We start from the raw sequence: 20969 nt of genomic DNA, 5'->3' as shown, positions 1-20969 counted from the left end.
CTTTTGTTTAGGCTAAAAAGGGGTGGTCAAAAGGGGTAAAGTTGGTCCAGGGGGTTAGAAGATATACTATGTGAGATCTCTATGCCGCCAAAGATGTTTTCAAACCCTGGGTCTGTTGACAAATAGAACCTCAAAATAGAGTGTACGGAGATATTTTGCCTAAAAAATAAGTTTAACAAAGATACATATGTTACAGATTCCACTCTAATGCAAAATCGATATATTGTATACATATGGACCCGGTTTCTATGAGGCCAAGACATATGTAGAAATGCGGGCCTCTTTATAAATCTATTTTTGAGATGGATTTCAAGACAATTTTTAAGTACATGTAATCTCTAACATGGAGATCATGAATATGAAAAACAAATAAATTTTAAAAACTAGAAATAACAATTCCAGTAAGAAAACATTTGGACCGTTAGTTTTCATTGTTTTTAGATGGAACACCTACTTGCATCAATCTTTAAGATGGATGCTTTACACTTTCTGGACCGCATATGTAGAAATGTGGTCCAGCCCGCATGAAACAATTTTTCGCATATATATACACACGCAACAACACATATTATGCAAATAAGTGTATGAGCAAGCAAGAAAGGGGGACCATGTACACCATTCCCTAAGTTTCTCTCTTTATATTTTTTTCATAACATGAGATGAAAAGGAAGGTAACATCTAGTACGCCCACACAATACCATGCATAGTTTTTTAACTTTGCACTCCCCCACAGACTCTTGCACCAACTCACTCACAAATCCAGCTTTAACCAATATTAAAGCTACAAAACTTAATGACCAACTGGATACCAATACTTAATCATCACTCATTCATCCTAACAGCTTCATTTAAATGATTTAAGCAATCAATAGATCCAAAGCCAAAAACTACCCAAAAACCTTATATGATATTCCTATTTCCACGACATCTAAGAAGCCCTCTAGCATGTCCCCTAAACCGTTAGATCAACATAACAATTTCATCCACAGAGGAAATGCGGTCGGGGAATTGGTGGTTAGGGGGGCAGGTGCCACAACATAACATCCTTGGCTCCATTTCAACCATCAACACTTTCCAAAAAAAAAAAATCTCATCCAAACATAGTTGTCACCAAACGCCATCTAATGGCTGAAAGTATCTCCTTTTCTAGTTGACAAGTCTCTTGTATGTTACCAGCAGTTCTTTCTACTCTTCTTCTTCCCTTTTTTTTTTCTCCTGCACCCCCCCCCCCCCCCCGCCCCCCCCCCCCTTCAAGTGTGTGGGGCTTTGGACTCTTAATGGTGACCTCTATAATAAAAACGAGTGTTCACAATAGGCAAGGTCCTAAATATGCAATCAATTGATTTAAACACATTAAAACAAAAAGCAAAAACCTTCATCACTGGTGAAGGAGGAAAGATATGAATGAAATTGATAGTTTACATCAATAGTGCTTTTTCATGTGTGCACGTGTGTGTAACAAATAAAAGACAGAGAGAAAGTGTGAGCTCCGTTTGATGAAGATGATGGACAAGCGATGTCAAAAAAAAAAAGCGAGAGATGGGGAAAAAAACTACTTGAATGAAAGACCAAGAGACTGTTCACCATCCTCAAATATACGCTTGAAGGAGTCTTTAAACACAGGATGGCCAAAACTTTCAGCTAAAACAACTAGGCCACCAGTCCTTTCCACAGCAACTTTCATTTCTGCAACACCAACCTGAAAATATTGCACAACAAAGATTTTAAGAGTCATGATATCATTTTCAACACAAAAGCTGTATACAATTTGCAAAATAAGAGAGGTGCACAAAAAATCAAGTATGCAATAAACTCACACACAAGAATTCTACAAAAGCAGAATCTATCTTAACTCGAAACAGGTACGAGTATGGGTATCACAAATGGGGCCGAGATGTCAGATACCGCATATCATGAATAACAGTATGCAGCGACACATAGTGTGCACAAGATGATGTCACTCACATCCTCATGCATATATGATAAGACAAAAGAAATTCCACCACAGATTATTAGTAATTCATTCATTTGAAAAAGTACCAAGGCAAAGACACTGGTAACCCAACAAGGAAAAAAAATCTATTGAGACTTAGTAGCCTTTAACATGCAATCCAACTAGATCTTCCATGTAATATCTCTTTCCTTTACAAGAACTAATATTCAAGTCTAGGTCAATGACATAATGTTTTACCACAACTAATTTAACTCATCAAATTTTCTCAGAAAGGGGTAAAATAATTCAGAAGAATCAGTATTCATATCATGGTCAATATGTGCCTGGCACCAGTATAGAGCCATTTTCTCAATTCACACATTAAGACTTAGCTGCCTTTGACATGTGCATCCAACTAGATCTTCCATGTAATGTCTCTTTCCTTTACTAGAACTAACATTCAAGTCTAGGTCAATGACATAATGTTTTTTTTTTTTTGAGAAAAAAGGTCAATGACATAATGTTTTACCACATAATTTAACTCGTCAAACTTTCTCAGAGAGGGGTAAAATAATTCAGAAGAATAAGTATTCATATCATGGTCACTATATGCCTGGCACCAGTATAGAGCCATTTTCTCAACACAAGATTTCCTCAGGACATTTACCAATTTAATGAGCAAGTATTATCATTGGGAGATGCCAGTTATACACAAGATTCTTCCCAAGTGATGGTATAAGATCATACAAATCAAATCACAACTCAAAGCACTCTACTCGCCATCAGAACATTAAAGAAAGCCAAAATGATGTAAAGAACAGAAGTGAATACTTGTAATGAAGCCCAGGTACCTCCAATTACCAGGTTGTCAAAACCAACCACGCCAGTTACAAAGCCAATGTTATCTTAAATTCCCAAAATCATGACAACTTAGATTAAAGTACCCCCTCAAACTCACAAATACTCCCCATTGGGTTTTGTTCAAAATATCCAATAATGCAATGACAGAGAGGTTTATTATTATTCGTGTTAGAAAAGCTTGCCATGGAGAAAACGAGAGAGAGAACAAGAGAAAACCCCCTTGATATCTTTCTTGGGGATGCATGCCACTCTTATTACGTATACTAGTAAGATGCCCCTGCTTTGCAGGTCTCATCAAAAGGTTATAAAATTATATTAATAATCGATTATTGATATCAATATTATGAGAGGTAATATATTAAATTAGAAATATGAGTATGTCTCTCTCTTTACACTGAATATTAGACATAAGCATAGCAAAATAAGTAAATTATTTGTGATACTTAAAATAACATAACAAAGTAAATTAGAGATGACATCACAATTTTTAATATTATAACAATTACTATACTTTCAATTATTGTAATAAAATGTATTGATAGATTACATAAAAACATAGAACAGTTACATATAAATTTATATAATTGCCATCATAATAATAGGCTAGATTAATAATATTTAGTTAAAATTTTAACAATACGCCCTAATGATCATATTTCTTACTAATGAAACTATAATTAATATTTTATAATAAATGAATCACCATCATCATCATCATTATCATCATAATAACGAGCCTTATCCCAACTATTTGGGGTCACCTATAAGAATCTTATTCTACTATTCTACTCTATCAAGGGGTCATACCTTCAGTGAGACCATAAGTCACCATATATCTTCTCACTTCTTCCTTCCATGTCCTTTTGGGTATTTCCCTTGCCTTTTTAGAGCCTTCCACTTGAACCAAATTGCCCCTCCTAACCGGTGTTGTATTAGGTCTACATATTATAAGTCTACTTTCCTCATCATACGCCTATTGAAGCCACCATTAAGTTCCCTCGTATGTATTCATTTTGAATTCTATCCTTTCTAGTCTTGCCACTCATGTATCTCAACATCCTCATCTCAGCTATACTCATCCTATTAATATGTTGTTTCTTGACCACCCAACATTATGTTCCACAAAGCATGGTTGATCATACAACTTCCGCTTCAATTTCATTGGTATAAACTCCATATGCGCGTTCTACTTCACGACCCAACTCTCATTCTATGTGCAACATCTTCCTCAATCTCTCAATTATCTTGGATTATCGACCCAAGATATCGAAACAATCTCTTTTAGGTATTTCTTGGCCATCAATCTTAACTACTTCCTCGTTCCTACTCCTATAAATAATAAACAAATAATTATGTAAATGTTAATTGTGATAAACTTGTAACAAAAACGTTTCTCCATTTTATTTTTATAATTATCGAAGTCTAATTATTATTTGTATACACATACTAACCGCAAGACACATCAAATCAACTTCATCAGAAAACGCATATTCCATTTTGAATATATGGAAGGCATAAGTTGTCAAATATAAAAGAAGATTCTCTAACTCTAAAAAGATACACAAAGTCATCATCGTCATCGTCAAAGCCTTTTCCAAACTAATTGGGTTCGGCTACACAAATTCTGGTCCACCATTCCGCTCTATAAAGAGTTATACCCTAAGTGAGGCTACAAATCCCCATATCTTTCCTCACTACGTCCAACCATGCCCTTTTGGGCCTACCCTTGCCCTTTTTGAGCCTTCCATTTGAACTAACCCGCACCTCCTAATGATACACAAAAAAGTGTTTCAAAAAGCGTTATGCGGCACCTAGGCGGTCGGAGGGGTTCAGGCCACCCAGTGCCTAGGCGGGGCACCTTGAACCTAGGTGGCCCAATAGAATTCATTTTTTTTTTTTTTGGGTTTTCTCTCTCTAAAATAGCCTCTAATGGGTTTTAGGCTCCAAATGAACCTAAAACCCACAATTTTTCCCCTTTAGTATTAAAAAAATGACTCAAAAATAATCTCAAGGAGCCGCATTTCTGCCCCTGGGCAAAGCGCAAGCCCTATGTGGCCGCCTAGGCAGGTTCAGGCAAGCGCCCAGGGATATCCATGTAGTTTGGCTGCCTAGGCCTGGGCGCGCCGCCTAGCCGTTGGGTGGTCCGTTTTTTAAACTATGACACAAGTCATATGGAGAACAAAAGAAGAGAATAAGGCAATCAATAGGAGCCAAGCAAAAACCGCCAGCCTGATATCCTTTATCAAAATCTATCCCAAAATATTCCTTTAAGATACGCTCCAAAAAAAAAAAAAAGTGATCCCCTTTAAGATACGGATAAAGATAGCAGGCAACAAGAGGCACCATTTAGATTCCTCTATCTGTAACTCTAATCGAATCAAGACCCTCGTAGCTTTTATAAATAGGAGAATGCAAGCTAGAATGCCAATCTTGTCTCTCAACTCCTCTCCCATTGATTTCTCTCTCGTTTCCTCTCCTTTGCCCTCAAGTGTTCTATTATGTAACTCCTATATGTTATCTTTATATTAGAAAGAGTTTGTATTCAAGTGTCTGCGCAATATTATCTACGAGTTGTAATCAGCTCCCCTTTGCTAAGCAATAGTTTTTTATATAAGTTTATACTCTCAGTAACTTTGTACAGACACTCGAATACAGACTCTTTCTAATATAAAGAGAATAGATAGGAGTGACAGAATAGAACTTCAGAGGACAGGAGAGAGGAGATGAGAGAAAAGTCAGAGGGAGAGGAGATGAGAGATAGGCTTCAAGAATTGACGCCCTCATTCTAGCTTGCATTGTCTATGTATATCTTTTCAGGAAATCTTCTTCTTTTAATTTAAAAATTTTGTTTTACACGCATCCAAGATGGAATCTACCTTTTCTTATAAACTCGATTTGACGTGTTGTGTTGAAAAGGATAATAGATGGAATACTAAATTAATTTTTTTTAATTTATTAATCAGTCCCATCCATCTCTACCCTGGAACCATACAAAGTCTATTGAATGGGCTCTATGCATATCATCATTGTTTTTATTATTTTTTATAAATAATAAAAAACAAATAAGAACATTCAAATAGACTCAACAGATGAAAAGCCTAAAATTATTGATGAACATGATACAAATACATCAAAATTTGAAACTAAAATGAAGATTTTCTTTTTAAAGAAACTAAACATGAAAAATGTTGTCACCAATGTTGTATTAATGTTTTAACTACAGAATGAAGTTACTAAAACATTTAGGAGACTTTAAAGAAAATAAAAAATTAAAATCCTTATTAGAAAATAAGCAGTTTTATGATTTTCAAGGTATCTTAAAGATAGCAAATTTAAAAGGAAAAAAGAAAGAACTTTCATTAAGCGAAGTAAATAGAAAAACAAATAAAACAAAGCAAGAAATGAACCAACACAAATGGTAAAACTCTTATAAGAAAAAGAAAACCCTTCTACTTCAAAAACAAAAGAAGATTTTAAATACACTTCAAAATACAGAGATGGCATTCTCTGGTAACTATAAAGATTCACCATCATCGCCCTCATCTGAGCCTTTATTAAACTATTTGGGATCGGCTACATGAATTCCACTCTATCAAGGACCATACTCTCATTGAGACCATAGCTACCAAATCAGGGAATAGCAAAATATCGACAGAACAAAAACTCAATAATAAATCGGTTTTATTTCAAAAAGTCAGAGGAAAAAATCGGGTCAAAATACAGATCACCAAAAAATAATGTATATTTTAAAATCATGAATATCTCATATTTGGTTCAAAAAAACGTAGTGAAAAATTGGATATGTAAAGATGACACAATATATGATTATGATTTGCAGCTTTGTATAGATATATTAAAGCCATTAAACAATAATTATAGCCTTACTAGTGCCATCAGAGTAACATTTGACAATTTTTTGTTGAAACTTTCAATAAATCCAGCAACAATGCTTACTCCCAGCACAAAACATATTGTAGACTTATCGGAGCATAAAGTGAAAACTTATTGCGAGCATAAAGTGAAACAACACCACCAATACTAAACACAAGAACTAATTAACCAATAGAGTTGTAAACCAAGGTATTGGATTATTTTTCAAAGAAAAAAAAAACAAAAAAATGCCCCCAATATATGATTGCAGTTGGTTAAAAGAAAATGCAAAGACCCAAATATGTAAAATAGGAGTCCATCCACAATGCTATGTTGTATAACCAATGAAATAAAACATAAAATAAAATATGACATTAATCAAACTTTTCTATTTGCAACGCTTAAGCAAATTCGAATCTCGCACTGAATTCCTAACCACCTAAATCTTTAGTATCATTGAATCTCTCTCGCTCTTTATAGACTCTATGTGTCGAAAAAAAAAATATCTCATCGGGTTACTCTTCCACTACTTCTCCCTATTATTTTGACATTATACTACGATTGTTTTGATTACTTTTTTTGGAGAATACATTGCTTGTAATTTTTCGTACACTTTTTTTAAGGAAACTCATTGGTGAAATTTTTTTATAGAAGTTTTTGTTAAATCAAGATTCTTAATTTACTCCTAGTGTTAATGTAGTTATCTTTAAACCAATATTCAATAATATAAAGTTAATGAAGAAATAAAGTTATAGGGAAGGAGTTTTTTTTGAAAAAACATAAAATAAGGATTTACATCGGTTCCATACTTACCATTAAAAAAATATGATTTTTTGAAGATCTTTTGGAAAACTCGAAGTTCTTAATGGGTTTCAAAAATCAGAGTTTTTGAAAAAATCATGTTTTAAACGAAGACTTGCTAACTATGATTCAGACCATAAGTCACCATATCTCTTCTCACTGCTTCCATCCATGTCCTTTAGAGCCTTCCCTTGCAAGTTGACGCTACACATGACCAACCACCTAAGCCTATTTTCCCATATCTTAGCGCCTATTGAAGTCACCCCTACATTCCCTCGGATCTATTAATTCTGAATTCTATCATTTCTTGCCTTCCTACTCATCCATCTCAACATCCTCATCTCAATTAAACTCATTCCATGGATATGTTATTTCTTGACGACCCAACATTCTATCCTATAAAGCATGACTGGTCGTAGAGCCCTCCACTAGAACTTTCACTTCAGTTTCATTGGTGTGTAACAATCACATAAGACTCCAAAAGTACATCTCCACTTCATTCACTAGCTCTAATTCTATGCGCAACATCTTCCTCAATCTCTCTATTCTCATGATTATCGACCCAAGATATTGAAATCTCTTTTAGGTACTTCTTGGCCATCGATCTTAAGTAATTCCTTATTTCTACTCCTAGTCTCCTATTATTACTAAAATTTAATTCCATAAAAATTGATGACTTTATTTTCCAATCTATTGATCTAATAGATTCAGGACCAGATTTAAATTGCATTAGAACAGAAGTTATTCCTCCTAGATATTTTGAGAAAAGTGATCAAAAATTAACTTATAAGTTTTTAGAATATCTCTACATAGCACTAAATATTTGTGTAACTAATATATATTTAATACCACATTAAAAATACATCCTTAATATTCGTAAGCATATTTGTACCAATTGATAAATATTGCAATAATGACAAAATAATAAGGAATAATAAATTACAATGGTTACTCATAATGATTTTTTTTAGAAAAATGGTTACTCATAATGATACTAATTTTTATTGACAAACAGCAATAATTAATATAAAATTCAAAAAAATTACAAAAATCTCCATTATTTATCTGTAAATTTTAATAATTGTCATCATATAATTAAAATAAAGTAAATTATATTTTATTCCAATATTAATAATTTATTAACAATACTACATAATTTTCATTAAAAATTATAATAAATGATGCTACATCAATTAATTATTAAATGAGCAATATTTATCCGAGTTAATATTTATTATTATATTGGACAAATAAAATAATCTCTAGTAATTCCATTAAAAATTCTAATAAATGATCCTACAACAATATATTATTAAATGAGTAATATTTATCCATGTTAATATATATTGGACAAATAAAATAATCGCTTGTAATATTTAAGATTTCTTATCGACATGGCAAATTTCTAGAAAAATTCATGGACAACTATATTACATGATTCATATAAGATATTTTAATATTAAAGAATTATGATATTCCAATTAATCCTGAATTATAGGGTAGTACAATTACAACTAACTAATATCATTATTTTATATTTTATATTTGGATCGCCTCTATTTCTATCTTCTCGCGCACAAAATGACAATTTATGTGAATGAGTTCAGTGTGATCATGGAAAATAGGATTAGTTGTGATAGCTAGTTCACTTTATCACAATAAATTGCAGAGCATTGCACCTTATATCCAAGCAATATAATCAGGTTCCGAATCAAAAAATCTCCGTTATAAGACTAGCCAATGCTCTATATTCAGTTTCTGCTTGATCTGGCCATAGATTTTTGCTTTTTGCTCCTCTAGGATATCAAACTCGTTCCTAAATAAACAGAATATCCTAAAACTGACCTGCATAAGATAGGATCTCCTGCCCAATCGGCATCTAATTATCAATAAAGGAAGCAACACCCACATCTATATGATTTCCGCAATATGTGATCTCATGATTATAGTACCTTACATATATCAGACTATACGTTTAAAGGATTCCAAGAGCATCATCAATTAATTATCCTTCACCTTGGTCAAGCACTGCGAGTGTAACCGATGGTTTGCAATTCAACATATAATACCGCTTTAGAAATTTAGTGCATATATATACTAAGAAGATTGAATTTTGACCCAAGTCCAATCCACTTCTATCCCCAAAAAATATCTCAACTCTCCCAGTATTTCATTTGAATCTCATCATGGAGAAATCTCTTAATATTTGCAATAACGTCTGGAGAATTTCTTGTGATTATAATATCATCCACATATAAAAGAACGACCACAATACCTTTAGCACTCTTGTGAATAAATAGGGAGTGATTTATTTTGTACACCCATTTGCTCCCTACAACATTCTTTGCACTGGCCTCTTCACAATTTCCCATGTGTTAATAAAAAAATATTGCCTTTAGTTCTTTGGTCATTGCTTCAAACCACTTTGGATAACTTTTCAAAATATGGAAAGTTCCTTTTGTTAAAAGCTTCATAAATAGACACTTGTTAGTCATTTGTAAAGCTCCATAACTTATCCATAGGTCTATAAGGTGGCAAATACGAGTAGACCCTCAGACATTTTGACTAGCTGCAGTAGCCCCACTATCTTCTCCCTGTCTCTCCAATTAGTCAACCCAATTACAAGAATGCTGCCCTTCTAGCACACATTTGGAACCAGCCTGCTCCCCCGTATATTCACTAGGAGCACATCTAAGCATAACCAGGTCTTCATTTTGTATTATGCAACCCTGCTGATTATCTTGAACTATACCCTCGTTGGCCTCGTTTTCATCTTGCTGTCAAATTTTTTTACGTGGATTTCACATCCTCATTTCTCCAAAGGACCATTTCTTAAGATAAGAACACGTTTAAGTCTATGGCTGTAAGAGCAATAGCCTTTATAAATTTTAACCATCTTCATATCCAACAAAAATACAGGCTTCCGCTTTAGGAGGAAGTTTCTTCCTTTGACTTTTATCCAAATGAAAAACAATCATGGCATCTGAATGATCGAAGAACTGACAAATCTACATGCTTAACATAAGACATATCATAAGGAGGTCAGTCATTCAAAACATTGGGGAGCAATCTACTACCCCACTGGAGAACATGAAGGAAAGGGTAACCTTGCCAATATGGCGGAAGCTTTAGTTCCGCTACTCCAATTTCCTTGTGACGTATGTGAACACAAAATTTCTGGCTCCATCCCGTTATTCTTTAAGTAGTTCTTAAATGCATGAGATAAGAACTCACCTCCCCCATCACTATGAAAGAGCAACATTGGTCTACAAAAACGGTTCTCAACAAAATATTTAAATTGTACAAATCTTTCAAATACTTGAGATTTTTCCTTGAGGAAATAAATCCAAGTATACCAAGAAAAATCATCCACAAAGATCACATAATATTTGGAATAAGAAGCAGCAGCAAATGGTGCAAGTCCCCCACAAATCAGAATGAATTAATTCAAAAGGCGGAGAAGCTCTTTTATTGGATTGGAAAAAAAGGGAATTTGAGAATGTTTAACCTACCAACTGGCTCATGACAGCAATGATCTAGATGGTGATGCCAAACATTGGCATGCTCATTTATCTGAAATTAAGAGACTAACAACGGGAACTTCCTCAATTCATCATTCAAGATAAATACAAGTCCTTGTCGAATCCCCACAACGAATATTGCCCCGGACATTGGATCCTTGAAAAAAACAGAGGATGGTGTAAAAACAAAGTTTGACTTAATTTCTAGAGTCGACCGAGAAACAGAACTGCAGGTATGCTTGATTTTAGGGACTAGAAACACATTATTCAATAGAACAGACCTTTTGAACAATTTACAAGGACATTTCCTACATGTGTGATAGGGAATGAGGACCCATTACAGAACCACTACCAGAATAAAAGGGATAAGAGTCCAAAATTGACCAGGAACAACTGCAACATGTTAGCTGCTCCATTTTCAACAATCCATGTTTAATCACTCAATGAAGATAATGCCATGGCTTCCATTTATGTGTTCAGGGCAGCAACTTTGTCTTCATTATCAATTAAGCTGTGTCCCTGTGTCCCTTCTGATTGTACCAATAGTAACGGTCCACTGCAATATAATTCCAGCGACCACAAATTTGACCGGCCATCCCGCTATACCTAGGATTTGCATTCTATGGATAGTAATTTGGCACAGGATGAAGGCTACACCTCTGATTAGGTGGAAATGTGCGAAATCAGCCAACTCCTCCACAACCCCTATTCCCATGACACTATCCACTTCCACCTTGTCCACCATTAAACATCACAGGGTTGCTAGCCATGACAAGCATGTCATGAGAATCTTGATTCTGAGCAAGTTTCAGTGTACGTAGGCTACAGAAGAGAGACTTATCATGTAGTAACAATGGCCACAGATCCAAAAAAACATAGGAAATCGTCGTTTAACAGTGATTGAGGTAGAGGACATTTTGTATTAATCCCTCAGGCTAACAAGGACATAGTACATTTTATCACTGACATGTCGTTGGATCATGGCAAACTGATTGCAAAGTCCTTTAATTATCTCATAATATTCTATAATCGTCATCTTTTCTCTCTTGCATTACTGAAGTGCAAGCTTCAAGTGCATGACATGTGCTTCTTACTTGAGGTTCATACCTGTCTTATTAAAGTATATATATTTGCATTGTACAATTATGCCCTGACTATGATGACTATGAATTCATGAAACAAAACAAAATATAAAATGACTACAGTATAGATAATACATTAATTACATTTAGTACATACAATTAACAATTAACATCCGACAAGATTGGATTGATAGACATCTGAATACTTTATCAATAAAAAAAATTTCAAAAAAAAAAACAATTCATACTTAAGTTCATGCATAAACGTAAACAAAACCTATTGTGCAGTACTAGAATTACAAAGTACAGTCAAAATCCTAATCAATGTTGCTCTAGCATGCTAATGGCCATGAATCACTCGATCAGCAGCAAAGCTTCTGAGGTCTTCACTACAAAACAGCAAACCTCCTGCCAAGCTACCGAAGAAAAAGTCACAAACTAAAGACCCACCATGCAGCAGACAATGTTACCTTATAAACCAATCAATAATTTTTTCCCATGTGGAAACAGCCTTTTGTTAAGAACAACAAATAATAGATCATCATCATCAAAGCTTTTTCCCAACTATTTGGGATCAGCTATACGAATCCTAGTCCACCATTCTGCTCTATCAAGGGCCGTACCCTTAGTGAGGCTATAAGTCCCAATATCTTTTTTCACTACTTCTAACCATGTCCTTTTGAGCCTACCTCTTGCCCTTTTTGAGCCATCCACTTGAATCAGCTCGCACCTCCTAACTGGTGTGGGTCTGGCTGCACATAGCCAGCCCACCAAGTCTACTTTCTCTCATATTATCGCCTATTGGAGCCACACTTAAGTTATGTCTAATGTAATCATTTTGTATTCTATCTCTTCTTGTCTTGCCACTCATCCATCTCCACATCCTCATCTCAACTATGCTCATCCTATGAGTATGTTGTTTTTTAAACCCCCAACATTCCGCCCCATAAAGCAAAGCTGGTCTCACAGTCCAATACAACTTCTCCTTCAACTTCATTGGTATTGGACGATCATGTAAAACTCCGGTTGCACATCTCCACTTCACCCACCCAGCTCTAATTATATGTGAGACATCTTCCTCAATCTCTCCATTTTCCTGGATTATTGATGCAAGCTATCGAAAGTGCACTCCTTTTGGTATTTCTTGACCGTCAATCTTAACTACTCCCTCATCTCTTGTCAACAATGTAAATCAAAGGTTAAAATATGAGAAAAAACACAAAAAACATGATATCCAGAATTGCATTCTTCTGTCCTCCAAATTGTACTTCCCAATACCAGATATAAAAACAATGAAGTCGTCCTCCTTACCTACCTAAGGAACAATCAAATAACCAAATCTTCAATGTACACAACTAGAAAGGAACTCTGACCCTAAGGTGATTCCATTACACTACTACACCCCATTCTATTGCAACACAGCACTCCATTTTCTATTATGTGAGTGCGCACAGACACACAAGGGCACATACAGATTGTGGCCAGTAATTACCTTCACTATCAGCATCTCTATACATGTGTGAGTTCAAATACACAAAGAGAGGTTCAGCCACAAATGATCAGATTACCTTCAGTAACATCCTAAAGTAAAGATTTGTGTTCCTTTTTCCCCATTATAATATTACTTTTTATAAATGCTTCCTTAATATTCAAATAGACAGGATTTGCCTTGCACAATGAATCTATCCTTTTCTTAAGTGATGTAATTGGATATATTGCTGCAACAGAACTGCATAAAGAAGTATTCATCAAGATGAAGGAAAATAACATCCTCTTCATGTCTAAAGATTATTCTCAAACTTACAGAATCTTCTATTCCAAGGCCCCAAACATGAAGCCACAAAATATGAATCGGCCCATATGTATCTTTGTACTAAGAAGAATAAATTTGAGGGCTTAACGAACTGCATAGTTCTGTAGACAAGGGACAATTCACAACATTTCTGCGCTCATGATGTATTATATCAAAGCAAACAGATAACTGCAGGTACATATTACTGCTGTTTTACAAGGGTTGATAACAGCAATTATATTTCAGTTCCACACAAAGGGAAAAGAAGAAAGAAAGTAAAAGGCCATAAATTACTCCATCAAGTGGAATTATAACTCACATATTGTAGAACTAAAATAATCTTAAAGAATTGATTTAAGACAAGAAAAAAAGACGGAAACAACAATTTAAAAAAAGAAACTAGAGAAACAATCTTACCTGATCCAATGCAGAAGCAAAAACGTCCAATACATGACCCTGGCTCACAAGTTGCTTAGCGAGATTCTCATAAAATTTAACCGCTTTATGAAAATGCGGAGCAGCATCCTTATCAAGATCTTTATGAGAACGTGCTGGTTCAGATAAATCTTTGGACACGATCTGCAAAGATCCAGCTACATGAGAACTGAAATACAATTCAAGACTAGCAGCCAAAAGCAAAAAAACAAGAAAGCAATGGCAAACCAACATTGAGAACCTTTTCATGTAACATCATCGGGCTACCATCTTCAGAAAAAACTAAAATGAGAAATAACTGACCAAAGATTCTTATAGTTTCAGATCAACCATGATTCATGTTTTCTTTTCCCCAGGTAAGTTGCTAATACACACATTTCCAACACGAGAAATGCTGTAAGGTGGACAATGATTCATCATCAAATGCTCATATTCAATAAAAGATAAATTAACTGACATGAAAGATGTATATTGAGAAAGCTATGGAATTTCAAGTGGTTAACACGAAGAATAGATTTTATACTATTTTCATGACATCTAACTCTAGGACAACAAATGAACCCCAAAAATCATGTATGTTGTCATGGATTACACAAGGTATCCTTCTCGACCAATACTGGTTTTGTATCTCAAAATGCCAAAAATTATATATTGTAGTGCTGACCCTCACATAATAGCATAGAAAACATAATTTCAATTCAAAGGATTTGTGAAGGAGTATGCGAAAGAAGTGCCAGGAGAGACAATAGACATTAGATAACCTGACCATCAAGGATCACTGACATGGACAAATCAAGGATGAATCCTGATTTGGGTGCAGATAAGATGATTGTTTCTAACCCAATCAAAGGCGACCAGGATATTTACGCAAGAAGTAAAAGGATAAGCGTATGTGTGCCATGCTCTGTCGGTCTTCAAGACTAAATACGTCAGAGAGATTAGGGGAAAAGTGTTTACTGTTCTATAGTAGTATAGTCAAGGAATGGGATTGGTGATTTCAACAGTTTGGGGGGTATAATGTTTCTGTTAGACCTAAAATAGACAAGAAACAGAACAAGATGCCAGGACAAAGGCAACAGTAAGTCCAGAGGGTTATCTTAACAAGTTCCATAATGACATTAGGGACATACAGCCCATTGCAATTTCCCCGAAGCCCAGATTTCCTACACAAGTGACACTCTCAAAAGGTATTGATAATGACCAATACAAATTTTTCTAATTGGCCACCACTGATTCTCTGGCTCCCACTCTACACAAATTTAGATGCTAAGGATGGCTAGACGTGGGTAGATGACTGAGATAAGCCAAAGAAGATTACACCAGATGATACTAATGCGAATGAGCAATCTTCAGCAGACCTCCCTCTGAACCATACGTACGTGGGTCTGCAGTTGTATGCACGGACGGCATTATGAGGGATCATAAAAATCTAACAGCAGGATTCTCAGCCAAGCTAACATCAAAATTGTATAAATAGAATCAGAAACACCTCATTTGATCTTGTCTTCCAGAATATGTGTTTTGACTTATTGGGATGGCATCCACCACATATCTATTTTTGGCTTCGATGAAAAGAATTCTCAGTATGCTATCTATCCTTTCTTTGGGCTTTATAGAAACAATGTACCCTGATTCTCCATGCAGCCACTTGACAAATACATCCAAAACAAAAAGCTACAAAAACGGTTGTGATTCTAACAAATAAAACCGTGTGGAATGCTTATAAACATCATGGACATAGTGGATAGCAACAAATACAGAAACGGCAGAAAAATAAACAAAACTTGTCAAAATGGCTCATTTTACCACTGGGTCACATGGCCATGGGATTCAACAAACTGTATATCTAGAGAGCAGTTTTAGAGATCCAATATGGGCCCTTTGGTTGCTACAAGCTCAGAGAGTATCATTTCAGACCAACCCATAGGCCTTTCCTCTGGTTATTCATATATGGTTCTATTTCGATCCTACAGACTCCCAAGGACCAAAGGGCCTTTTGTCAATCACAATGTCATCTGTTTTCTTTTCTTTTTTAAAAAAAACAGAAATATTCAAAATGTCGTCGGCTACCTAGTATTCACCATTTTATAACAGACAAACCTGGACAATTAATACGCCTACTGTAAACTCTCAAGTTGTCTCTTTCAGATTTTCTTTCCATCTGGTTATTGCCCAGCAACATTTACCACGGATCATAAACCATTGCTTCATAAACTCGCAAAAACCTATCATCTGTTCTCCATGCTCATCTGCTTACACATCACAGAGACTGTGTTTATGGTTTCTCACAAGAAGAAGATTCCTGCCACAGAGCAAATTTTTCATACACTCAGAGTTTCCTTATTCATGATTCCTGAGCCTACTCAGCTCATGGTCGATTGGATCACTGCTCACACCCAATTGTCAAATGGATAACCACCAATGTGTTTTATACACCAACAGAAACCATATCACACTTTTCTAGAACAATATTCTTCACACCAAAATTTTTCTTCATCCTTAGCTACATCATGTATATCTAGACATCATCGATACTTAACTTTGCAAGATGACCCCACTTCAAGCCAGTGGATATGGTGGCCTTACACAGGAAAACCTAAAGGCCGGTAATACAATCAAGTTTCAGATGTATAATTACTCAAATAAACTCACTCATCAGATCAGAGGATGTTGACTAAGCACCATTATAAGTTTATAACATGATCTAAACAAATGAAAAATGTTTGAACATGTGCCAGCATACAGGTAAAATGTGTTAATTACATAGGTCTTAGTAATCTTCTTGACTTTGAACACAACATCAATTGTGTGGTTCCATCCAAGCATGCATACTTGGTTGCATATCAAACACAGCAAGATATCCGCACATGAAACAGCCTCAAATGACCAGAGAAATCAGGAATATAATATAAAAAGAAAAAAATTCAAGCATAAATACATATACATACCAGAAGAATGCCAGCTCAAAAGCCTTTTTTCTTTTTCTTTTTTTTTGGATTGAGATCAATAGCTTCCTTTTCTACTTAAAAATATTTCAATAACATTAAAAGCAAGTTATAGCCTACAAAATAAAGTATTGTGAGTCCAGTTTCATAACAATTCCACCACCACATCAATCATCTCATTCGGCAACTAAAAGGAAGGAGGTTGGGGGGTTTAGACTCTCACTAAGCTCCTAAACCATTGCCTGGAGCCAAAGCCCTAGAACTTACTCAGGTATTTGGAACCAGCCCCACTGGAATCATCAAACTCAATTTTGATGGTGATGGTGTAGTTTAGGGGGTAACCTGTCCTGCCGGTATTGGTGGTGTTTTTGCAATTAAAAGGGGTGAAAAACAAACTTTCATTCTAGGGACCATTGATTTTACATACGCTACAGAGGCTAACTGGTCTGACTGTGTAATAAGCTGACACACTGCATAAAAAGGAAGAACAGCCAACTCAATCACCATATTTGAGAGGAGTCTAGAACATCAAAAACCCAGGGTCTATAGAGAAGTTTTGTGCAACATTTTTGGATTTTAATACTTAGTGTAGTCTGTCTATTACACCTTTCATGTTCTGCTCAGTTGTGCATAGTTCTCATAAATGCTTCTTAGGCAGAAACACAATTTTTATAATTTTTTACAGTAGATGAAAATGGAAACAATGAAAACAGGTAATATAAATAATATTGATAATAATAATAACAATAATCATCTCATGAGCCTGACAACTTGGAGCATACAACATTTGCAAGCGAGAACATAGAAAGACACTTTACAAATAAAGAAAAATGTCACGTTATGTTCATGCTTACATCCTTCATATACTTAATACTCCCCACGCTCTCTCAATCTAGAATTGAACCATGAATAAAATTCTATGGCCTAGCAGGGAGGATAACCTTGCTCGGAATCTAGAAGGCAATTTTTTGGACTAGCTAGATTTCAACTTGTGTTACATTTGTACATAGAGAGGCAAGTCAATCAGATGGTTTAACAAGCTCTCCAAAATGAGCTCCTAGGTCGCCAAAGAAGTTTTTTTTAGGCTTTTTCCATTACAATAAAAATTCCAGACCTGCAAGTGCTGTGTTTGGTTATTTTTATCCCGATAACAGCATAAATAAAAAACAGGTAAATGAAAACATGTAGGCATCACGCATCCTCATGAATGATTTTTCCCTTCTTTTTTTTTTTTTTTTTTTGGGGAGGGAGGGGGGGCGGGTGTTAGTTGCATACATGCCAATTTCATTGTATCTCAAAGCATATGTTTGAATTTTTCTAATTATTCCAAGGCTCTATCCTAGTCTTCTAACAATTTGAAGTTGTAAATATGTAAATAAGCAGCAAGTGTTTTTTCAATTCACATGTTTACAGAGTCGGACACCAATGCAAGTATCAAATAGAAAGAATAGACATTTTGCTTAAGGAGTAGATGAACCTAACAATGCAAAAGAAAGATAAATGGAAAGAAAAAGGAACAAGAGAAGTAAGCTGACAGTTCCTGGGCCTTCAGTACATGGACCTCCAACTAAAGCCAGGATACGGGCTCCTGTACCAGGCAAGCAAGCTCCAAGAAGACCAGCTGCAACACTTAGGGCCACACCAGTGCAGCGCATGGCCCTATTGCTTGGAGGCACAGGCCACTGATCTCTCTGCAACTCATCAAGGAGCTGCCACAAATGGAAGAAAATACCAAATTAAACTCCACTGTAAATGGGCATCAGTAATTTTTTTCTTCTCTCCTTTTATCAAATAGAATAAACAGGTATCAATTTGCATTCGATTTTGCAATAGATAAATTCATTCATTAAAATCAAGACATAACATAGTAAATATAGCCCATTTCCAATGGTAAACTCATTCTTTTCATGAATAACTATAAACACAATTAAAATAATAATACTAACCAAGTGTCGATCATAAAAACTCAACCCACAGTACGATAAATTTAACAAACCAATAAACTCAGTCAAACCTTAGTTCATTCTCATAAAATTCATAGCACAGAACCCGAGAGAAAATTCAATCTTTCTCATAAAAAACAAATGAGATTCACTGACAAAAGAGAGGCAGAGGGAGAGAGTAACAAAGAACCCCAAAATACACCCATTATTTTCAAATTTAAATACAAATTCATTCAAAAGGAAAATAGACGGTTCGCTGCTTACAGAATTAAGTGTGTACTCGCAGTCTGACGCAGACAACAAGAAGCGGTTGATAACCCCGGCAGTGAGCCCATTCTGCACACCGCCACCCCCACCTTTCGCAAACCCCGACCTCTGCCCTGAAAGCCCTAACTGATCCAAGATCTGCTCCTTAGAGATCTCCTTTGACCCCCTAAACACATACGTCTTGAACAGATCCGGGAACCCCAGTTCATGCACATGCACCTGCGTCCCATATGTCACGAACCCCACCAGAGCGTGCTCCGGCAAAAGCCCTATTGCCTGCCTCATAGCGGACTTCACATACCCGAGTTCTTCCTCGATGATACAAGTATCGAGCACAAAGAGAAAAACTGGAGGCGGCGCGGCATTAGAAGGAAGAGAGTACTCGATGACTGAATATTGGGGGAAGAGCTCTGCTGGAACATTGGTTTCGCTGATGCCTTCATAATGGATAGGGAAATGGGTGCGCTGGAAGCAGAAAGGACAGACCCAGATCCTGGCGGCATAGTCAACACGACAGTGTGGATTGAGGACGCAGGAGCAAGATTTGCAGCGCAGAGGGGGGTAGGGGAGCACCGGTAGCTCAGGGAGGGACCGGATCGGGGATACCACTGTCGCCAGGGGGACCACGCACTTGCTGGCGTCCACCTTCGTCCGAGGCCACACGTTCCAGGACATGCGCACCCCCTCCACCGCCTCCATCTCCAAAAACTCAGACATTGTCTCCCCTTCTCTGGCCTTCGATCACAGCTTAAACCCTAGGAAGGAGAGGGGGGCCGATCACAAGTTAAACCTAAGGGAAGAAATAGGGGGAAGAAATAGGAGGAAGAAAGTGATGATGAACTGGATCTACTGATTCCCTGAAAAAATATTGTTGGCGATTGTAGAAAGGTGATCTTCGCTCTCCAGAAAATCAAACGCCTCTCAATAACCTAATTTTGCATGCCAGAGGAGCTTGAGAGAGAGACGATCTGTAGTGAGGGGCAATTGGATTGATCTCCCTCGAAAACTTCCCCTCAAAACTCTAATTTTGCAGGCAAGAGCTTGAAAGGGATTCTTCGCGCTACGAATAGATACTCGCCGATTCTCGGCTTTTGCCTGAATGCTCCAGCAGGAGCAGGAATAATAACCCGTAACACGGAACCGCCTGTTTATCCATAAATATCAACTACAGATGCATTATTTACCATTTTACGTGTGGGATTTGTATGCAATGATACTATTTATGTTTGGTGTACGGAAATCTCAACTATTTATAGCCATCCGAGATGAAATCTAAGGGTATGTAATAAAGTTTAAAAATAAAAAAAATTAAATTTTGAGTTTATTCGATGAAATAAATACAACTATCCAATTTCATATTCAATGATCAAGATTAAATATGACCATCTTGTACCTAAGGTAAACAGTCTCATTATATATTTTTCTTTCTACGTATTTGCTGCTATTCTAAACTGAGGAATGATCCAATTCAACAATTGCATCATATTATAATGCAATGACACTTCTAGAAAACCATATT

The 20969-nt window shown here is 36.0% G+C and overlaps 1 protein-coding gene across 1 annotated transcript in view; it reads right to left on the bottom strand.

The window, feature by feature from the left end:
• LOC18423254 (protein transport protein SEC23 E) overlaps positions 1 to 20485 on the bottom strand; it is a 44904-nt gene extending 24419 nt beyond the window's left edge. The window contains exons 1-4 of the mRNA XM_006827856.4: positions 19448 to 20485; positions 18776 to 18949; positions 14278 to 14439; positions 1557 to 1699 (exon numbers count right to left, since the gene is read on the bottom strand). Coding sequence (XP_006827919.1) covers positions 1557 to 1699; positions 14278 to 14439; positions 18776 to 18949; positions 19448 to 20167 — 1199 coding nt within the window. The 5' untranslated portion in view covers positions 20168 to 20485. The remainder of the gene's footprint in view (positions 1 to 1556; positions 1700 to 14277; positions 14440 to 18775; positions 18950 to 19447) is intronic.
• Positions 20486 to 20969: the final 484 nt, after the last annotated feature.

Source organism: Amborella trichopoda, chromosome 4, assembly GCF_054954075.1.
Source record: "Amborella trichopoda isolate Santa Cruz 75 chromosome 4, AtrichopodaSantaCruz75HAP2 v2.0, whole genome shotgun sequence".
In the NCBI taxonomy this organism is placed as follows: Eukaryota; Viridiplantae; Streptophyta; class Magnoliopsida; order Amborellales; family Amborellaceae; genus Amborella; species Amborella trichopoda.
Note: the sequence above shows the minus strand (reverse complement) of the source record. Positions and strands in the feature narration are given on the sequence as shown.